The 15,046-nt window shown below is 29.5% G+C and overlaps 1 protein-coding gene across 7 annotated transcripts in view; it reads left to right on the top strand.

The window, feature by feature from the left end:
- Nucleotides 1-15,046, top strand: part of DZIP1 (DAZ interacting zinc finger protein 1) — an 88,040-nt gene that overhangs the window by 54,670 nt on the left and 18,324 nt on the right. For all 7 annotated transcript variants that reach the window (XR_013012069.1, XM_076448293.1, XM_076448292.1 and 4 more), the window contains exons 11-16: nucleotides 1,462-1,519; nucleotides 3,288-3,327; nucleotides 4,819-4,954; nucleotides 7,531-7,608; nucleotides 12,449-12,539; nucleotides 13,436-13,586. Coding sequence is in view for 6 of the 7 variants with exons in the window: in XM_076448293.1 (XP_076304408.1) it covers nucleotides 1,462-1,519; nucleotides 3,288-3,327; nucleotides 4,819-4,954; nucleotides 7,531-7,608; nucleotides 12,449-12,539; nucleotides 13,436-13,586 (554 nt within the window). In the remaining variant the exon portion in view is untranslated. The remainder of the gene's footprint in view (nucleotides 1-1,461; nucleotides 1,520-3,287; nucleotides 3,328-4,818; nucleotides 4,955-7,530; nucleotides 7,609-12,448; nucleotides 12,540-13,435; nucleotides 13,587-15,046) is intronic.

Raw genomic sequence — 15,046 nt, 5'->3', positions numbered from 1 at the left:
GTATATTATATATGATCTACAGAATTCTTAAAATATTTGAAGTTATTATCTTGGAATGTACTAAATTTGGTTGAGAGTGTGTAGAGAACTGTTGCATCAAGCAAAAATACTTTCATATTTTTGTGCCCTTCTTCCAGTTGGTCATCTGCAGAGAGAATATGCATTGCTCTTGTTACCTTCTTTAACCTGCTGTGGCTGTGTGTGTTCAGTTTTATTATGCTCATCAATTTCTCTCAAAGATATCTCACTTTCCAACTAAATAATTTGCATAGTCATTTTAGAATTCTTCATGGTCCTTCCACTTTGCAATTATTATTTTTTGTTTGTGTGTGTATAATTTGGCTTTCATGATGCTTCAGAAAAAAATGTTCTAACTTTTTTTAAATTTTGAATTCAACATCATGCCTTTTCTCATAATCACATAATTCACAAACTTCTTGTGTTTTTTTAAAATCAGGCTAGTGTTCTCAGGTAAAATCTTAGTTACCACAAGAGCCTTATATAAAGTTTTCCAGTGATTCAATTATTAAAACTGTAGATTTGCTAGATTTGCACTTGCACTTTGAGTGTCAGTGGTTCAGTGTACACGTCAAGATTTGTCTGACAAGTTAGATGGTGAGTTACATGTAATCTGTCAATGTGTGAAGTTGCAGCCAATATTTGATTTTTTTCAATCTTAACTTTCGGATTTTGAAATCTTGAAATTTACTTAAAACTGTATTTGAGGACCACAGGTGTGCCACTAACAAAATGTAATCTAACCAGATTTACTTTTCATCAATTACTTTAGGTTTGACATTATGGGATAGGATAAATACTACTCAGACTGAAACAGAGACATAAGAAGTAATAAAAGTTTAGTAGGGTGAGACTTGTGTTAAAAACATTTTGCAGAATGTACTTATAAAAGAAAATCTTACATTTAGTCACATTATTATTTTGTATTATAGCTTAATGTTACAAAACTCTCCAAAGTATTAGAATTAGATTCTTTACAGCTATTTAACTTAAGTAAATATAAAAACTTTTCAATGTGCAAAAAAGTGAAACTTTAGTCTGGCTGATGAGTCTTTTTTTAGTTTCCCACTTGTATGTTTTTTAGTATGTGTCTAATTTGGAGTTCTTAAATTGCTTATCTTCTTTTGATATTTGGTTAAGTACGATTCTTTTCTTTCCCAGTAAAGAAGAAATCTAATTTGTATAAAATAACTAATATTTATTTCAGGATACATTAAAAAAGTCTACAGAACTTACTCAATACACACTTATCTTACTAGGAGAACTGTAAAAAGGTTTTATGATATACCAAAACAAATCATGTACTTAACTGTAAAAGTTTGTAAATTACATCAAATTCAAGTAGTGTAGTCTGATTAAGATGGCCATTGTTATTAACATTTTTTTTTAAGTCTACACCATCTCTGTATAATTTGGTAATCTTTTTATTTTCTGTATTTATAGGCCTTATCACAGTTTGTTTCACCTGTAAAAAGTCCTCCAACTCCTCCTCCTAGAAAAGGTAAAACAATTCAAATTATATAATTGTATAGATAAAAACTTGTACATTGTAGGTTAAATAAGTAACAAGACATTTCTAAACTGCATAATTATGTGGATAAAAAGTACTAAATAGTACATGAATAGCTATTGAAATTGTTATATGCTTAAATTTCAAGACTTTTTCTATCTATAATAAAAATTGAAATTAAAAAGTGTAAGGACCTTTATATATTAAACTGGAAGTTTTAAAGATGTACATTTTATCACTGGGTTTTACCATGTCATCATCAGATAACATTCACAGACAAATAACAAAGAAGAAATATTTATTTTAAATATTTAAATATTTATTTATTTTTTAAGCAGTAAATATTTATTTACTGTTCTGTACTTTATTTTAATTAAAGTTTTAATACCTGTATCAGCCATCTTGAGAATATAAATGTTTATTGTGAACTTCATTATATCTCTGGGTTTATGATGATATCATCAAATAACAATTGCAGTCAAGTAACAAAGGTGAAATGTTTATTGTGAACTACATTTTCTCACTGGGTTTACCATAGCATCACCAGGTGACAATCACAGTCAACTTAGAAAGCTTGGAGATTCTTGTGAAGAAGCTGTAGGTTAACAACATGTATCCTGTTTATTCAATGTCTGTAACAAAACACAATGATTATTGACTTTTTAAGAGACTATAGAACTTGACTCCTGATTTGTTTAACATGAAAATAAGGTTTAAACTGTGGTTTTCTCTCCTTTTCTGTTTTTTGGCACTTTTGCTAGGAAATGGTAAGTAATGTAATTGGTTCCTACAAACCTGTGGCAAAAGCTAAAGTCAGCAAAACAGATGAAAGAATCATTAACTTTGAAGCATTTTTTGAATCATTGGTAATTAACCATAAAGCTAGTTTCTTTGTATTGACTTAAACAAGCTGTGTTTCACAGTATTTTATACATACCACCCCAGCACTGAATGCAAGAAAATAATGTAGCCAGCTATAAACATTCATTTAACTTAGAAACAGAAGAAACTCAAATTGGGTGTCTCTCTAGTTGTTTAAAGGTTCACAGTGAAAACAAATTCAGTAAAAAAGTTGCTTAGTTTGAATTTTCAATGTCACAATGCTTATTAAGGATATTAAACTATTGAAGCCAAAAATTAAGTTTGCAAACAGAATAGAAGGAAATTTTCTTAATCAGAACAAAATATGTAAAGTAAGACAGTTTAATCTGCATATTTGATTGTTTGTGTTATAGGTTAAATGTGTTATAGAAGTGTAAAAATATCAACAAACTGTTGAAATTAATGCTTCTCTAATAATTTTTTATTTAATTTTATTTGACATAGTATTTAAAGGAAAAAAACTGAAAATTTCATCCAGTTGTTATTTAGGGTAGTGAAAAACAGACCAATTTGAAGTAACTTTTAATAAACTTAAACAGAGTGATTAGAAAGATTTAAAACTAACAGTGCATTGATAAAGAAGCAAAACCTTCTCTGGACATACAACTCAAAATTTCAAATCTGTATCTTTAAAAGTACTTTGCCTCCTTAACATTGTCTCTAATAATTAAATGTAAATTCTTAAAGTATATTAGATGTCATTATTCTTAGCATCTTGTATCATCTGAACAACAGTTAACTGTCACTATAGAAATCTTAAAAGTGCATAATTATGAACTTTTTGAAATTTAATTTCTAGTAGCAGTTTGTAGTATCTTACTGACTAGAAGAATTTACGATCTTTTCTTTGACTGATGTTTCTCTATCCATTTTGTAGTATCACTACCTAAAACTCCCCAAATATCTGAAAAAGAAAGGTAAGTCATAATAAATAAATACTTCTTTTAACATAAAGTTGTGTAGATAACTTATTGATAAAAGTTGAATGTCTTGTGAGTTGGTCATGTTTTTAATTTTCAAGTTATTGCCATATTAGAATAAATATAAACTCAGTTGAAGGATGAATGGGATAAGTGAAAAGACTTAATGTACCAATAGTGTACATCTATTTGTAATACACAGTAAGAGTAATAATAATAATAATAATAATAGGTAAAAAATAAAACTTGAAGAAATATGCCCATCTGATACACCATTACTAACATTCTTAAATGTAAAACATTTAAGTACCTCTTTAGAAACATGAAGATAGTTAGAATGAAGCTTTTTTATTATTAAACATTATTTCAAATTTTGTTAAGAGTAAGAATATTGCTTATAGTATATTTATTCTGATTTCTTAGTCTGATCTTGAAGCCACACTAGGGTTGTACAGGTATTGTTTTATGTAAAGAGCAGTTCAGTCTTTGCTACTTGTTAATGACTAGTATTATGGCATAATATTGAAGATAATTATGTTCATCTAATATAAGTGTTTGATTATTCTCTCTGTTAGATACACACAACTTTCCATTTAAAAATAGAAATTATGTGAAATTTAGTTATTTTTAGATGTTATAATTTAGCATAGCTTTATTAATGCTACTGTGTATGAATTGTATGATGTGTAATTCAGTTCTTCTAAGTTTTTCTTCCTTTGATTGAATAATATTGTGTTACAATATCCCAGTGTGTCAAAAGTTCTATACTTTCGTCGAGCTATAAATACACATGTAAAATGTAATTTGAGGATATACTTAGAGTTAATGAGATAGATAAATTGATATAGATTGTATGATTGTGAATTCAACCATAAGTGAATTTTCTACTACTCTTGGGTAATATTAGCACATAATTATCTTGAGTTATGAAGCACAAAGTGGAGAAGCTGTACAACTACATTATGTGTACTTCTGTATAATACAATTTTTTTCTCAGTACATCTGCGAATTTCTGTAAATCCTTAATGAATCTAGTCAGAAATATGATACATAGTATTATAGTTATAAGTATTGTTCAGTTTTGTTTTAACATAATAAGACGAAGTTTTTTTCTACACATTATAATCTGTTTAAAATCAGGCAGTATCAAAACATTGCATTGGATGCAGTAACATTTACAAATTAGTATAAAATATGTATACCGAAAAATAACTATTATGAAAGATTATTTAACTGTAGAGTTATCTCTTTTCTTTTAGTTTAGTTTCTGAAAGTAAGAAATATCTCACTTGACTTATGAAAGATCTTTCAGTTAAACTTCTAAGTGAATGCTCAGTATTTTGTTTATATGTTAGATTGTATTATTTAAATTGTAACATAACCCTGTACAGACATAAGGTTATCAATTTACTCTTGTATTAATGTCTTTTTTTCTAAATTTAATTCTGGCTACATCTGTTGATTAACTTTATATGTGGTTATGAGCAGGGAAAATCAGTATGGTTTTATCAGAAGTGAAAGACTTTTTTGTGCTCTTCAAAAGAATCCCAGTCTTTTAGAACAATTGAAATGTGATTTAGAGGAGGATGTAGAAGAAATGCTGCACAAACGAGGTGTTAAAAAGGTATATTTTAGGTGTTTGACTTAAAGTACATTTTCTACAATATCTTATTCATACAATAATTTTTTATGTCCATTTGATCATATGTTTTCAAGTGTATTGTTATAATTAGAAATACTTTATATTCAACTGCTTCCTGACTTATGTGCTGTTTTTATACATACATCGATTCCTCTTTCTTTTGGAGTTATACCAGAAAGGTAAGTCAAAAACTGATGTGCTATGTAATCACTATCATGTGGTATATGTATTTGAAAGATATATATATATATATAAAAGGACAAAGATGCTTGTTGATGAAAATATTATATGTTATTTCATTAGCATTACTCCAGGTTTTATTTCTCTGTATATCATATGTTTCCATTTTACTGTTTAATGTTACTTTAGATTTATTGTTTCTCTCCATGTTATCTTAAGTTACATGTTTTCACTTTTCATATGAAATCATATTTTAATACTTTCCATAAATAATATTAAAAGTTTGTAGTCCTCAGTGATGTAAACACAGGAGGTAAATTTTTATTTCACTAACTGGTACATCTGTAAATACCTGGAAAACCAGTTTTCCTGTAAGTTTTCTGGAAGCTTCAGACAATTTTTGCAACTATTAACTGTTAGGTATGTGGAGCTAGTCATCTGGACTGAGCCGTTACAGAAGGATTAATGATTACTCTAACTTCTACGTAATTGTGTGTATCTTCATGAAATTTCCAAATCTTTTAATACAGTATTTCTATTAAAGATTATCTGAAAAGTTACTAGGTCTGTTTGTGAAAGTGGAATTTCATAACAGGAATAAAGATACCTTTATTTAAAAATTTTTGTTTTTCTTTAGCATAACCTCTAAAACTTCCTAACTGGGTACCAAAAGTTTTTTTTCCAAAATATACGTATGTCAACTCACACTTACAACTATTACTCAACTGCCAGGGTTTCGTCCTTTTGCTACGTAAGTACTGGTCTGATTTCTTCTTTCCTGCTTTAGTCTTTTATATCCCACTTAACTAGCTTTGAGATATTTGTCTAGTAACATCTTCACTCACATCAGTGCACCCTCCATCCTGGTACTGAACATAAGTACCTCATCCAGATAATGTTTTCAAGTTGTCTAGACAAAGCGTTACAGTTTCCTAGCGTTAAGATCATTCAGAGATACTTTGAGCATTCTCTGTGTTACATAGTTGCTTTTTATTAAAAGAAATCCATTTGGAAAGCCAATGCACTGTATAAATAACAAGGTTATTATTTCTGGCATGAAAACATACAGGTCTCTCCTATCCTACCTCTGATATCTAGTGTTACACAAAAAACAAGGAAAGAATCACTCATGGTTGAGACTGTCAAAGATTTTATTTGTAGTAAGATGAAGACATATATTTAGTTCAATGTTGTTCTTCTGGAAGGCTCTGAGGCTGCAAATGAGGGGGATCCTGGATGTTCTGGAGAGAATTTATATTGGCTTTTCTTGTACATTCTTTTAGTCTGTTGGCTTTTCAATTCCCTTTTTGGGAATAGTTTGCAGATCTGCAATGCTGGAATCTGGGGTTAAATTCCCTATGGTAAATGCAGTAGATGGCCTAATGTTGCCTTGCTTTAATAAACCAAACTTACCTGATTAAATGCTGTTCCAATCATTGGTAATTAACACAGTCTTTAAATAAAATAAAAAAACCAAAAGGATGCTACTTTAGGATAAGTGGACTTTAATTTGTTTTCTTCATTTGGTTCATTGAGATGTGATGTTTTTGTTCTTTCCCCAGTTGCTTTTGAGCCTGCATTTTACTTGATGGCTGATTGGTCTGGGAATAAATATTTCATTTTCTTTCCATTCACAGACATTGTGGTTCATGGAAAGAGGTTTACTTCTTAGTTATGTGAAGAGAGAGTTATGGCTTAATTGACGTTTAGACCAGATAATAAAAAAAATCTGCTATTTTCAAATGTTTTATAGACTTATCAGTTATGCACAGGTCAATATTTTTAAATTTCTTTGTGAATATTTCAATGAGTATCAGAAAAGCAGAGGAAGCCTATTGTTAAACCATCAGTGTATTTGTAAAATGAGTATTATAAGTTGAAAGTATGTTGTGTTTATACAAAGAGTTTAAGTTTTGATTTATTTTTAAGTAATGTAATAAGCACCTCTCCCTAGGAATTAATAAGGTCTCCAATTTAGTAGCATAAACTCTTTGTTGACCAAAGATCAAGCTAAAAAGCTTGAAGGCAACTTATTACCTATTCCTTACGACTTTATATTTTGTTCAAGTCATTATCATTTGTAGCAGTTTTAATGTGTTAATAATAATCTAATCTTTTAAATCTGACATATTCACAATGGTGAGGTAATAAGACATAAATATATATGTATACATAAACCATTTTAAATAAATCACATTGTCATTTTGTTTCTAAGTTTTATAGGAGATTTTGAAAGATTAAGTATAGAATTTTTATTAATTTAAAAGTCATTTGTTTGATGATACAGATTTTGCTTCCTCACTGAAAACATTGATAGTTTTCTTGTGTTTAAGATTTGATTTTAGGTTATTCATACAGAAAAATCATTTGGTTCACAGAATATTACTTCCATGTCAGCATCTATGTTGAAAAAGAAGTTAGCTTTACTAAAGAAGAACAGGAAAGTTTTAAGAGAGGTAAGATGTTAATCAAGATAAAACTTGCTTTTGTATTAGGTTATTCTAAGTTTTAGATGTGTAATACAAAGATGTAAAATAAAAATTAACAGGTTCATTGATTTTATTAGTTGGAAATGCAAACAGAAAAACAAAATAAGTGTATAAATATTTTTCAGTCCACTTTATCCATACAACTTATACTGCATATTATAAATAAATTAAACATTTGAGACTGATAGCTTCTACTTAAATTTATCATTATGATGAAAACAAAGTGATCTTTAACAACAGTATTTATGTATTTACATTTTATGTTCAACATTCTAAAGCAAGTATTGTTTTCAATCATAAATTTATTACTTTAAAGATTTTATTTTCTGTAACTTAGATATATCTGTTTAGTTCCAACATATCCATCTGTACCAACTGATCATTTACTTGGAACCTGTATGTAATATCATTTTGGACTGCTATTCATCATGAAATTGGCAAGGATTTGGTGTTACGTAGACATCACAATATATTGAAAAGTGTTTTGTTTAACTGTATCTCATTTAGTGAGGAGTGTAGTGTATCAGAACTGATTTATAGTTACTTTTTGCTGAAAATAGAAGGTTGAGTATGCTATATTAAAACAATTTTGGAGTTTTATTACATTATTCTCACAATTATGCTGACAAGTGCGGTCATTGTCTTACAAGTATTCATCTTGACAATAACTCTGCAGCATAGTTTACATTGCAAAAAGTGATGTCATGCCAAAGTGCATCATACATCTCTGTATGCATTCCAAGTTCCTTTAGTGTAAAAGGATGACAATTTATCAGTAATTTTGTTTCCAGATAGAGATCCTTCTTGAATATGTTGCTTGGAGTACTGAGCTTACTTTTGCTCACCTGTTACAAGATTCCACATTTTTTTACTATGGTTGAGGTATAACTTTAAGTTAGAGGCCTCTTTCTGATCCACATTTGTTTGTTTACAAATGCCATTAAGTACAAGGAATATCCCCATCTTAGCAATTCTAAATCCCCAATCTAGATCTTTATGATCTAAATGTATGAATATTTGTGAGTCAGAAAGAGGCTATCACACATCTTTCCAAAAACTAACAAAGCAATAATATCTTAGAAATGTCAAAATATAGTTCTGATGCATTCCATTCCACAGTAACTGTATGTTAGCTGTGGTTTTCATGTGATGTGCTGATTTGTGTTTTGGAAATTGTTTTAATATAATGTACTTAACCACTTATGGCATTTAATTTTATTCCACACAAATTGAAGGGATAGTTGCACTACCATTTTGGAAGAGTCCTTGTCAGTCAAGATTGGAATACAGTATTATAAAGTAGACATGATTGAAAACAGTGTTCAGGAACACATAATATGTTATTTACCTTTATAAAGGAATGAAAAGACCCAAAACCAACAATGAAAATTTTCTCAATACCATTTAATACCTACGAGGCCCAACATGGCCAAATGGTTAAGATGCTTGACTCATATGTTTCTTCTATGAGAAATGTATTATTTGTAAAAAAATAAATTATGCATGTTTACAAATGAAATTGACACTTAACTTCGTAATATACTATTAACTAATATTTTTTTAAGTTAGTAGCGTGTACTAAATTCTTTATTTATATTCTGTATATTTGTCTCTGGTGTGTATTTGTGTTTCCCTTTGATACATTTGCATTGTGTGAATCTTTGACAGTAAATAACTATTCAGTAGGAGCCCAGGATGGCCAGATTGTTATAGTACTCAACTCCCAGTATGAGGATTGCAGGTTTGAATCCCAATCACACCAAACATGCTTGCTCTATCAGTCATGGGGGCATTATAATGTAATGGTGAATTCCACTATTCATTGTAAAAGAATAGTCCAAGGGTTGGCAGTTGGTGGTGATGAATAGCTGCCTTTCCTCTAGTCTTACATTGCAAAGTTAGGGATGGCCAGAGCAGATAGCCCTCATGTAGCTTTGCATGAAATTCAAAAACAAACAAACTATTTAATACATCATCTCTATGAGCTCATGCAGTAAAAATACATAAGCAGAGTGAACTGTTCTGTATAGTGTTCTCCATATGTGTGTGCTACTCTCAGTACAGATCAGGGTGAATAAGACTCATCAGACTGCATTTACATACTTCATCAATTATATCTCATTTTAAGCAGCACCAAATATGTTTTTCTCTTGTTTATAGCTTATGATTTTTTGGGGGGCTGTTTCTTGACCACCTTGTGGTCCCCATGGATCAATGCTAAGTTTAAATACTCAAAATATTAATATTCAAGGCTTAGTTACTCATGTTGGACAAAATGTGGGTAAAACATTATGTAGCTTTGCATTAAAACAAGCAAATTAAAATTGATATACATGTAAAAATTTGTCTAATTCTTTTGCCTGGTATAATTATAAATAGTTAAATTATTACCAGTAATGAAAGAACTAATGTTTTGGGATACATTTTTATATCTGTTGCACTTAACAAATTTGTCACTTTGTCTTGTATCTTCACTTACTAGATCAGTTTTTCTTGTGGCCAACATACACCATATCAATTACCTTAGTTGGTAGACTAATAACAGAACTCTTTGAGTAGCCTGTGTAAGAACTTTTTTATTCTCTTTGTTTGATGGATATCTCCTATTATTCTACTCTGAAAAATGAAGTCTTTGCTTTTAACCATTCTCTTGTAGACAAACCACCACGAAATGAATGCATCTGTATATTTTTAGGGTTAAAGCAGTTACTTGGTACATAAGATAAGTTTATTTGAGCAATAAAACAAAAAGCTATTGAATACCTATAAATAAAAATTGCAATAAAAGACTCATTCAATATGTTTTATAAATATACAAGTATATGAATAATGTTTTCACTGTAATTTTTTCTAATGTGTAATTTTAGTATGTTAGTTATAGACAACTTTGCTCAGTCAACTATCCAAAGCCTAGTTAGAAATTGATGTATAGTTCCTTTAAGTTTTGTGTACAAACTACATCCAAAAAAGAATAAAATCCTTCTTTTTTATACTACTATTTTGTCAATGTGTGCAGGAGTTATCTCTCATCTTATATACTTCAGAATGTTAAACATAGGAGTGTAATTTCTTTAGTTGAACTTTCAAAACATTTTTGGAGGTATATAATTTTTAACTTTTTAGTTTGTCTTTTATAATAATGATAGCTTCTAGTCTATGTGCAGTGTTATGCAACAAAGATAAATACAGGGCAAAGTTTTACATAATTCTTGTATATTGCTGAAAAGTCTTTTTTTATTTTATTTTATAATATATGCATGCACTACATGTTTGTTCTTTTGTTTACACTTCATTTTTCTTCATGAGAGAAAGGAACCATACATAGAAAGATGGACTATCTATTTTATTTTTAACTTATTCAACTAAGTTAATTTGATATTTTGAGCTTTTGTTATACATTCATACTTTGAAGATAGTCCCACTGTTTGACTTTTTATGCTAGTACTTGAATGTTGTGTTAATTCTTTTTAAATATTTTTACAGAAAATGTTCAGATTATAGGTAAAATATTATAATTAGAAACCAGTAATAAGTTGTTATACATGTAAATATTTAAGTACGTAGTTTTTTTTATAGACATTTGAAACTTCTGTGTAAAGATTAATTAATATTTATTGGTGTACTGTTATTTATAAGATAAACAATTTTGATTGGGGAAATTGAAAATACCTTTTCTTGACTATTTAATCTATACAATTTATATAAAAAAACTACTTCCCTATAAAGTCTAAAAATATTACAATATTTTTCAGAATGTTACACATAACCTGTGGTAAACATTTGTATATCCAGTTACATAGCCTCTGGTCATCCTCACAGCCTATGACTATTTAGGTTTATAGCTTGGACTATCTTGTTGCGTTTTAGTTGAAATGTGAACCCAGGACTGGAAAGGCCAACTTCAGGTGACTGATAGCAAGTGTGAACTTAATGCTTCAGTCTTCCTGGCAGGTCTTAATTTTACATATTTTATGTATTTTTACCTTCATTTCCATATACCATTATAGTATACTACATCTTGTTCAGCACAGATAGCCTAGTAGTTTTGTGCCAATAAACATGAAATACCTACCTACCTAGGACCACTTGTTAAAAGTTTAAGCAGTAGCTGGCATATGACAAAAGTGTTTTTTTTCCAAGGTTACAGCATTAATGATAACTGAATCATTAAAAGAGTCAAAGAAAATGCCAAGACAAACTATAAAGTTACTGCTATGGCATCACTATACTGTTAGAAAATACCATATTTGTACAGCTTAGATGTCTATTCAATCAAGACAAAGCATCCAGTCACACACACACATATCCAAGCCAGTGAGGTGTTTTATATGCAAGATGCAAGTGTAAGTGGGTATTCATGCATGCAGTTTGTAGGTACTTCACATGGGCTCTTCTGTACTATGGTGTGCTCAAATGGGCCTCCAAAAGTTAAGAATGCAAATATGTTAGATGAACTTTGGTGAGATTCTAAAGAAGAATGTTGTAATATTGACTTCAGTAATAACAAAAACAAGGAAAAGAAAAGTCTTCTGTAGTTGAAATGATGTTGTGAAACACTAGTCCATAATCACAGCTATCATACTATCAGTGTTGAAAGAGAAAGATGTATCTCCAAGACTCTCATTTTTACATTGTTACTACAGAATGTAGACCCCTCCATGTTTGATTCATTTTGATTCAGTAACTTTCACAGTAATAATAAAATGCAAAATCTGGTATTCAATACTGCTCTTTGCTATTTTGTTAAAAATAATGTCTTGTTTTGGTAATAAAAAAATAATTCAATTTTATATATATTTATTTATAGACATATCATGACTTTTATACTGTACGAAACCACTATGAGAGTACTGTGGATGAAGCAGCAAGGACTCGAGTCAAAGAAGCATCCAAAAATGGTGATATTTATAGGTTAATTGTGAACTGAAGTTAACCTTAGTGTTTACCATTTAAAAACTACCTATATTTCAAAAATAATTAGCCTATGTGATCTAAAACATGTAAAATGGTATTGGTTAATATTTATGTGGACATTTAAAAATGAAATATTTTATAAATATGTATTTTACCTTTGAAAACTAATTTCTACTGTTTGATAAGTAGAATAAATTGAGTAGGTGTGGATGTGTATCTACATTTATTTTTCTGTTCCTGTATAGTGCTAGTTTGAGATGTGTGTAAGTGTAACTAAAGAACCTGAACTTTACTCTTTTATTTGATATGTCCTTCATGAGAAGGATTTTAATATTACAAGATATCTCACTACAACATAATAAAAATTATATGATGATTTACTGGAAAAACTGATAATGTAAGTTGTAATAACTCACTTGTGGAACTGTGTATGAAGTCAACATACCAAAGTTTTGTTTTTTTCACATAGTGATTTACAATTCGAAGAAGGCCTACTTTTTACTTACATAAAATTTACACCACCTTCTTCCCATTTCCATGGAATTAACATTAAGCATAAATAGTATCTAAAGGATAAAACAGTGGTTTTTCTCAGAAATCATGTCATTTGAATTGTGGTTAATATTGATTCTGTTTATTTCTGGTTCTGTGGATCTGTATTTATACTTTTCTGGTAGTGACTTTATTATACAATATATTTTTCAAATTCTATGAACTTTTTCTTTGAGTAGCATTATCAATGTTTGTATTATTAAATCTTGTAACGTATAAAATATGAAGAGTAATTTTATGAAGTGAACAGAACTTTTCTCCCAAATATTATGATATGCTTATCAATGCATATGAAAGTATTAACTATTCAGTATATTATTTGCTATAGTCACTCCAAATAAAACTTCTAAAAACCCATTTAAGAAAATGTTTGACACTGTGGCATCCAAGGTTGGAAGCAGCAACAAACCTGAACCATCCCTTAAATCACTACCAAAAAGTGCTTGTGGAGATGTTCAACATAAGACCAATTCTGAAAGGTAAACTTAAACATAGTATGAATAAGGAACTGTGTTTTAGTATATATGTTTATTTGAGGGTTTTAAATTTTACACTTCTTTTCATTCTTTTCTTACTGTGCCATATGTACCAATTTTTTTTAACCAACATGATATTTTTCAGTCATTTAAACATTTAAGAAATTGTTTCTTTTAAAAATATATTTAATTTTTTTAATATTTTGACTGATAATGCTACCAATTAATCTAAGGCAGATAAAATACTTGAATTGTATGTCCATATACAGGGGGAGTTTGTGTGTTCAAACAAACTCCTCCTTTTTAAGTAAATGGTCTTTTTAAAATTGTCAGTTATTGTTAATTTCCCCAAATAGAATGTGCTTTTGCAGTTCTTATTGACGGTGAATCAGCAATATAGACATTGTTTGTTTCAACAGTAAACAAGATCATTGTGTGGTTACTTGTGTTTTACAGTTATGAACATTAGATCTAAAAGATAACAGTCACAGTCAGTACTGTGTTATACGTGATGCAACTTAGATCATTTTTGTTTTTGAAATATTATTGAATACATTTTTCTGTTTATACTTATCTGTTTATTTTATCACATTCAACAAACAAGTGATAATAGTAATGAAATAATGTATATGACATCATCATGCTCTGTTTGTATTATTATATTGGTAGGATAATTGTGGTAGATAGGCTGGCTCACACCAACCTGCAAGAGCCATATAAGCTTGTGTTTATATTTAATTTACTGTAGGATTTTATCAAGTATAAACAACTCTTATCATGCCATTTTCCAAGAGAAAACAAAAACAAAATTGATAATTTTTAGTGAATTGGCTGTTTACCAAGTGTTTGGATGCTTTTGACACTCACATATCATCAAAGTTTCATTCTGAGGCTGTTGTTGATTCAGAAACATTTATAAATGTTACTAATGAGAAACAGGTAGTTGTACCAGTATTCACATACAGGAAAAATAGGAGGAGCTCACCAAATGAAATAAGAATGTATTGGCTTACATTATTGAGGCAGCTGTATTCTTTGGAAAGCAATTTATGGTACTTAAGAGGTGATGAAGAAAGAAGGAGACCCAAAGGAACTTTATAGTAATGCTAAAGTTAATGAATTGGCACAATGAATGTCACACTTGAATAAACAACAGAAAAATAATACATACTAGTCACAATTCATCCAGAAACAACTCATTTCAAATGTTTAGGTAAACATGAAGTGATGATCCACAATAAAGAACAAATGTCAATCTGTCTGAGGTTTGTTGGTAGTAGTAATTCTGTGTGGGAAAGATTTACCAGATTTTTTTCTATTTACAAGAACTACAGGAGAAGTGATTGCACTTACCATTTTAAAATTACTGAATAACAGAGGGATTGAAGTACAGTATGTAAGGGGCCAGGGATACTTTAGTACAGCAGCCATGTCAAACAGTAGGAGTGGTGTTCAATCACATC

Source organism: Tachypleus tridentatus, chromosome 8 (genome assembly GCF_004210375.1).
Source record: "Tachypleus tridentatus isolate NWPU-2018 chromosome 8, ASM421037v1, whole genome shotgun sequence".
NCBI lineage: Eukaryota > Metazoa > Arthropoda > Merostomata > Xiphosura > Limulidae > Tachypleus > Tachypleus tridentatus.
The sequence above is the reverse complement of the archived record's forward strand: the minus strand, read 5'-3'. Positions and strand labels throughout refer to the sequence as shown.